Source organism: Porites lutea, chromosome 11 (genome assembly GCF_958299795.1).
Source record: "Porites lutea chromosome 11, jaPorLute2.1, whole genome shotgun sequence".
NCBI classification, from domain to species: domain Eukaryota; kingdom Metazoa; phylum Cnidaria; class Anthozoa; order Scleractinia; family Poritidae; genus Porites; species Porites lutea.
Genome location: NC_133211.1, coordinates 25,818,932 through 25,826,478, shown reverse-complemented (window position 1 = coordinate 25,826,478; position 7,547 = coordinate 25,818,932). Strand labels below are relative to the sequence as shown.

Sequence of the window (7,547 nt, the reverse complement as noted above, 5' to 3'; positions counted from 1 at the left end):
TAATGTTTCCCATGATACACTGTACTGATTCAGTTATATCCATAGCAACGCCGCCATCTTGGCGAAAGAAGTTGAAGCAAAATAACACCGTTTTCTACGGCCAAAAAAGCGATCCAAAATGACTGTGAACTTGGAAGAATATTTTAGAACTACATTTGAGGATAAACTCCTCGTGTAAGTATCAAAGAGAACCTAATTGTGGTGAGATTTAGTGAAAATTTGACAATTTGAAGTTCTCACGCGTCTTACATTTCTAAACTTTTACTTTTTTGTCGTTTCTAGCAAAATGCCCGAGCGGGAGGACGATCATCTTACACCAGCCACTCGGCTTCTAGAAAAGAGACGAGAAATGTCGGAAGTGGAACAATCATTAGGAGCTCAGAAAGAGGTTTTAATATTTGGTGGTTTATTTAAAACTTAGCCTTAATACTGTACCTTATTTAAGCTTATCTATCCTGGCAAAATATGTAGAAAGTAAGAAAAAAATAATAAGTCTTAAATTATTAAATAAGTTAGTATTTGATATGCTTATATAGGACAAGGTTTATATTGTAAATTGTAATATTTGTCTTTCCCTACCAGCATTTGAAAATTTGGAAACTATTATTCTTATTATTATTTCTAATATATAATCTAATATATAATCTTCGCATTACTTATTCATTTTGCCTTGAGAATGGTGTCATGATTATACCGAAACGTCGGCTTTTAGCGTTAATATTCGCTTGATTATTATTATTATTATTATTAATTTTATAATCTTTAAAAATAGCAGTGTACTAATAGCAAAGTGAAGAATCTGAAAGATGATGGAAGATTTATAGGCAAGTTGATTTCTCCAAGATTTTTGGCTGCCTGGTTTTTGATACCTGCAATTATCAAAGAAATGACTGTTGCAATTCAACTTTTTGAGCCTAGTATGGAGATGCCGTATTTGTGTCTCATTGAGGGGCGCCAAAATGGCAGCCTGCAACTAACAGAAACAATAGCTCCACCTTTTGAACAACCCGGACCAGTTTTTGCGGATTGTTAGGTTTCAACAGATACAATAATTTGATATTTCCATTTTTGTAGGAATTTCAAATGAAAATGGAAAGTCTTCAACAAAGAGGAGAAGAACTTGAGAGGAAGGAGTTTCAGCTGAAAGAATCATTGTTAAAATTTGATAAATTCTTAAAGGTACGTTGTTCAATCTTATTTGCTTCTGAATACGCAAATAAATATTATAAACTTCAAAACGATACAAAATTAAAGTTAATGATATTCATTTTTTATTGGCTGTATAGGAAAACGACTCTAAGAGAGCAAGGGCTCTAAAAAAGGCAGCAGAAGAAAGGGAGATGAGAAGGGCAAAAGACAGAGAAATTGCAAGGTATTGATTCTTTAGAACAGTTTCTTAACGTTTTTTGTAAAATTTATCAATTGTATTTTTTAATATAGGTTAGTGACAGAATTCAAAGCTAAGGAATATAGATTATTATACATTGTACTTTTCATTTAAGGAGAACCAGAAGGCCTTGCCAGTCTTGTGCTGTTGGCCACTGGCCAAGGCCCAGTTGTTCGAAAGGTGGATAACTCTATCCACTGGATGAATCTCTAGCCAGTGGATACAATAATATTGATTTCCCTAATACTTATCCTCTGGATAATGATTTATCTGGTAGATAGTGCTACCCAACATTTGAACAACCAGGCCCAGGTATTTAAAAGGCTAACTGTACTCTCATATAAAGTATAGCAATGCAAAAACACCATGATCAGGAATCCATAACTTATTTAAGGGCCTGACATCAGAGAGTCACCTTCAAAACTTGGGTCAAGTCCAGACTGGGTCAAGTCTTTGGAAATAAATCTGTAGGCTGTACTGCAACATCACTCCCTATGTAATGTTGTTCGTGTTATGTGCTAAAAGAAATAAAATTATTTTGCTTTCCAGGTTGAAAGAGGAAACATCAGCTTTAATGAAAGAGCGAGATCATATTCAGTATAAGTTAGAAAAGAATGTCATTTTTCAACAGTACCTTGAAAAAGTTCTGGAGGCTGCTGAAGAGGTACCAGACTACTATCCTACTATGTACACTAGCTGTTTTTGTAAAGAGGGGAATTCCCTGATGTTATTGTGGATATAAAGTTACGCAGGCTGAAATAAATAAATAAATTTAAAGTACTGGGTTGCAAATTTGGAAACAAGAAAGTTGTGTGTCTTGGAAATTAACCTTTCATATTGTCTCAGAATTTAGAACTGCTTGTGAAAAGTCTTAAAGTCTTGTTGTTGTGTTGTTTGTTATAAACCTCACCAAAAAAATGACCACTTAATTAAAACTACCATAATATATAGGTAGTAGTTTTGAATTTTATTTTGGAGAGAGCTTTAGTGACATAGGGAAACCAAACAGTGCAAAAAGTACCCTGATCATATGGGTCTAACCTCAGCATGGTAATGCTATTCTCGTACTGAGAGACTGCTGTTTTTCTCTTCAAGTTTCAGGAAATCCGTGAAGTGATAGCTAGATATGATACACTCACAGCAACCCATCAGGTACTGGCCAGGGTATATTTCATACAAAATCGGTAGTGCTGACTTGACAATAATTATTAGTTTTATTTATAAACATTTCTTCGTGACTGCAATAATGTTTTGACCATGAGAATCATTAAATGTGCCTGTCAAATGAGAATAATTATTTCACCTTTTTTATTATTGAAATTAATTGATAAAAAAGAACTATTTTGATGGTAAAACAGGGTTTAAAATATTGCACCACAACATGTTGTCTTAAAATAGTGCTAAATGCTGGTTGAGCAGTCTTATGACAAAGGGAAACATAGGAGAAAAGTAAAAAAGCTTGTGTTACCTGATTCAGTTTGTTGGCAACATAAAAAATGTTACAAGTTGTCTTAAAACCAGATTTTTTTCTTAATCAGGATCTATTAGAGAGGGAAACAAAGAATCAAGAAAAATATGAGAAAGAAAAGGGAAGATTGGTGAAATTCACAGAGGTATGTTTCTTTGTGTCTTGTACTTAATATCATTTTATCTAAATTTTGTTGGAAATAAATGCAAAACAACTTGCAAAAAATTAAGATGCTGCAAACTTAAAATGTAAACAACAATTATATAATTATGACTGCTTATTTTGTTTAACTAAGTCAGCAAATAGTGCGAGTCAAATCATCAGAGGCGGTTGACTTTTAAGATTCCTTCTTGCAAATGAACAGATTTAAGTGACTGAAGATTGCTGATGCGCTAGCAGCAGCCAATGGACCCTAGCATCTTTCTTTTGCGTTTGGGTACCTAGAAAGTGTTAGTTTTTGTATTAAACTCTGGATTTCCAAGACTTGTCATATCTTTGGCTCCTTATAGGTTAGCAACTAAAACGGTTTTTACATTTGTCTTTTTTCTTATTGTTTTACAAACTATAAATATGGTTTTGGTCTGCAGATGACAATATATTCTCTACATATTTTTGTTTTCATTTTCAGGAAAAGAACAACGAAATACTAAACTACAACAACCAGGTAAAAAATTTTTCATAAAGACTTAGTTGAACTTCTTCACTGCAAGCACTGCAAGTAACTTTTAAAACAATGAAGATGAGACCACGGTCATCTGTTTCACTTTGCGTTCTCACTGTGTACTTCATGTAGAAGCTATCCTTGTGTGACAAAACCGAGAATTGAGAGCTAGAGAAATAAAAAGACCAATGTAAATTTCCCCTGGGTTTTCAGTTAACCACTTAAGTTCCGATAGTGACCAACAGCAATTTTCTCCTAACGATGCCCATACATTATCGTGAGATGAGGTTATGCGAATTAATTAAATGATCACCTAAGAGAAAATGCTTTGATCTTTTATCAAATTCTCTTAACTAATTCTTAAAGGAAATGTATAGAGATCAGTTTGGAGAATTTGTATGTGGATATTGGGGCTTAAAGGGTTAAGCGCATGCTATTTTTTCTTGTCCGATCAAAGACCTGGAACCAGTTAACTGAATCTTCTTCTTTCTCTTTGCGTCAGCGGCCATGTATCCTCTGTGCAGACAGCTTGTGTGCATCTTATAGGTGTTGTTCTCCAAACGCAAGGAAAGCCACATGAACGCCTTCTTTCTTTGTCGAACAGTTCTTCTCTATCTAATTTATTCTACAAAGTAAGGCAGTTTCTTGGATGACGTTTTTGAAATAATAGTCGTGAGGCATAACGATACTTACAAATCGAATCACGGGTCAATATTCTTAAATCTGTTTCTTTGATAAAGGCTATAAATTCTGGAAGACCCCAGAATACATCTTGTCATGAGTACAGAATAAGGACAATCAAACATACCCCCATAGCTTTGTGAACCACAAGTCAATGAAAAATGTTTACATATAGCGGACCATGGAAGTAGGTTTTCTTGCGATATGTTTTTAGACGAACATGTGAGTGAGGGACTAAGTAAGTGAAGTGATTCCTCACCATCAGTAAGCTCTATCTGTCATCAAGTTTGTTGTTTTCTGTTTTAACAGTTAGCGCATTTACAGACCAAACTTGAGCGAGCTCAGAGTGTAGCAGTCAAATGGGAATCGCAATGGACTCACATACAAAACACCGCCGCCAAGAAAACTCTGCTTTTAGGGAGAATAAAAATGTAAGTAAGCAAAAGTGCATGCCATATTATATTTGTAAACCTGCAGTAAAAAAAACAAAACATGCATAATAGAAAAAGTTCCATATTTGAATTCAATAAAGCGCTTATCGCTTACAAATTTGTCACTTTCGATCTCAGCGCCTTTCTCAAGTTATATATTTAATGTTTTGTCGTGTTACTTTATTTACACTCAAGCTCACTCACATGACAAAATATCCTGTGGTACAGTTAAGGTGGATTTCCACCATCGCGCGTAAACGTTAAAGTTGAACCTCGCTCCGTATGGCGGGCAGGAGAGAATCCTGGGAACGAGGTTGGAGCCTGCTCTCATACCCTCGTCTTCTCTTTGGGGAGGATCAAAGTCCGCACTTAAAAGACAGCGGAAATCGAGCCTAGGTACGGTTCGCAACTGAGTTCTTTGTTGAGGGTAAGGGCCTGACACTAACAACACTTTATGACTTGATATTTTTTTTTTGTGTTTGATCATAGGGCAACACATAATCTGTTTATGCTGGTCAACAGACATCTAAAGCAAAACACCGTAATAGAAGTCACAGAGAAACAGCTGGAAAAGGTAATGTTTGTGACGACGTGGTTTACTACATTTCCTGTTAACATTACGGCGCTACAAGTTATTCCAAAATACAGATTTGAACCGAAATGTTCAAACGAAGTTTTAGCGAAATGTTCACTAAGCTAAAATTAGTTCTAAACCCCCAGTCAAACAATCATCTCGCAAAATAACGCTTTAAACAGCTCGGGACGGCGAAAAAGCATGACAGAACTATGTCAACTTTTCGCTTAACTTCGCCGTTCGCTTGAATATATTTTCGGTTGCAATCTGTATTTCGGAGTAAACTGTAGCCACCGTAATGTTCGTCTGTATTTCTTCTTTTGAGTACAAAAGACCGATGCTCTGATATTTGCTCAGATTTCTGCCACACGAGTAGAGCCTGCCTGTGGTATGGTCATGGTCGAGCCCTTGACATCTGCGATACCGGCGCAGCGCTCTGTACCACTTGAGCCAAAGGCTTACCACCCTAATAAATGTTCATCTGTATTTCTCCTATTGAGTTCAAAAGACTAATGCTCAGATTTCAATAACAAGAATGGCCGCAATGCCTGTGCTTGAGCTGACAAAAATTATCTCTAGAAAATTTCTCCTCTCCCCCCTCCGCCCCCTTATCCCCGCTCCCCCAAATGCTTTTCTATTGAGAGGTATCGGAGACTTGCGTGTTACGAGTGAATTTTCTTTGTTCGTGTTTTTGTTTTCAGATTCAAGTATTTATCCAGGATCTGACACAAATCACTAATGAAATCAAAAGAGCGGAAACAGCGGCCACTAATGCCCCATCAGCAATGAGCTGAGTAGCAAAGCACTGACCGGCAAACTAGAATGATTGTACAAAGATGTAAATAATGTAACAAGAGTTTTTATTTCATACAATACCTTGCTTATAAAGTTCAAATAATTTAAATAAATTGTTGTATAAATGACCAAAAAAGTTGTGTATTCAAATGATGGGACTTTTGATTACTTTTCACTTAGAAGCCGACAATGATCTAATTTAGGGAACTTAAGCAATCACGACGGCGGCGACGCCATTTCAAACACCATCGCTCTTATTCTGATCTTGCTCAATGTTTGAAATTTTGGCGAATTTTTTTCGGAATTGAATTCTAAAGAACCGTATCTAAGTTCAGAAAACGAAAAGAAACTTGTTGTCTTGAGTTTATGTCCACCATAAAACGTGAAATTAGTAATTTTCGTGTCGAAGTTAGTCGTCAGTGTCAACGACGGCAAAGACGCTTGAACGTACCAGAGATAACAGTGGAACCTATATTGAGGGGACACCCTCAGGACCAAGGAAAGTGTCCCCTGAATAGAGGTGTAACTCTAAATGGAGGTTGGGCTGGGGTTTGTTAATAATTAACCAACAAGTAAAATATTTTTATTTTTCTCGGGATCTGCTGCAATTATTATTTCAAGCAGATAGATGATGTGTAAAAAATCAAGATTATCTTTATCTCTGGCTGCGTTATTGTCTGTTGCATTCCCACAAGTGAAGTACATCAATTTAAGTGAGATAGTCCGTCTTGTGAAAGCTGTCGCCCTTCTGAGAAGTGTAAACTTAAAATTAGCAACGCTTTTTGGGGTCAGTCGTTTTTTGAGTGTGTCCCCTGAGGGGAGGTTAAACCCGGTTTTCGGACCCAGAAAAAAAGTGTCCCTTCAATCGGAGATAACAGGTACAAAGATTACCTGAACATTTTTCCGGGACAAAATTTTCTATCCCCTGAATGGAGTTGTCCCTTGAATAAAGGTGTTCCAAATATAAGGAGAGGTTCCACATGGTTCCTCTTTAAAAGAAATATTTCTACTAAACATATGTTGGCTAATTTGTCCGTCCCATAACGCTACAAAGAAATGATCTCGATATTAAATACAAAAAGCAGACATAGGAAAGGGTCCTTTAAGTCCCAGTGCGATCAAGTGTTTCCTCGAGCTATTTATACTTTCTTTTTTCAGTTTTTAACTTTCTTTTTTTTGAAAGAAGAAATGGTATGCCTACCTGATAAAAAAGTTAAGTTTTTAATTCAAAGAGCGGTGGAAATCCTTTTACCAGCTAAAATATTCTCACTCTTAGACTATGCGACCCTGATTGATTAGAATTGATCGATGTTTGGTAACGCCTACTCGGAAGGTTCCTCGAAACGTTCATGCTGTGCCGTGCTTTTTAATTGGTTTACTTTTCGAAACGCCTGAAAAGGCCAGAATCAGAAAGCGGGTACATTGCTCACATCAAATTTCGAAATGTTACCTGCATGATCAAAAACCACGTTTTAATTCAAAAGCGGCGGAAAACCTGATCATTTTACTAGGGGTAATATTCTCAATCTTATTACGACCTGTACCAGACA

The 7,547-nt window shown here is 36.3% G+C and overlaps 1 protein-coding gene across 1 annotated transcript; it reads left to right on the top strand.

Moving 5' to 3' along the window:
* The first annotated feature begins 42 nt into the window (after positions 1-42).
* On the top strand, positions 43-6,587 carry LOC140951845 (coiled-coil domain-containing protein 42 homolog). Its single transcript, XM_073401204.1, has 11 exons — positions 43-174; positions 283-388; positions 1,075-1,179; positions 1,287-1,372; positions 1,937-2,051; positions 2,483-2,539; positions 2,926-3,000; positions 3,484-3,519; positions 4,507-4,628; positions 5,118-5,202; positions 5,904-6,587. The coding sequence occupies exons 1-11, from the start codon at positions 119-121 to the stop codon at positions 5,994-5,996; spliced, it is 936 nt and encodes a 311-aa protein (XP_073257305.1). The 5' UTR covers positions 43-118; the 3' UTR covers positions 5,997-6,587.
* The last annotated feature ends 960 nt before the right edge of the window (positions 6,588-7,547 follow it).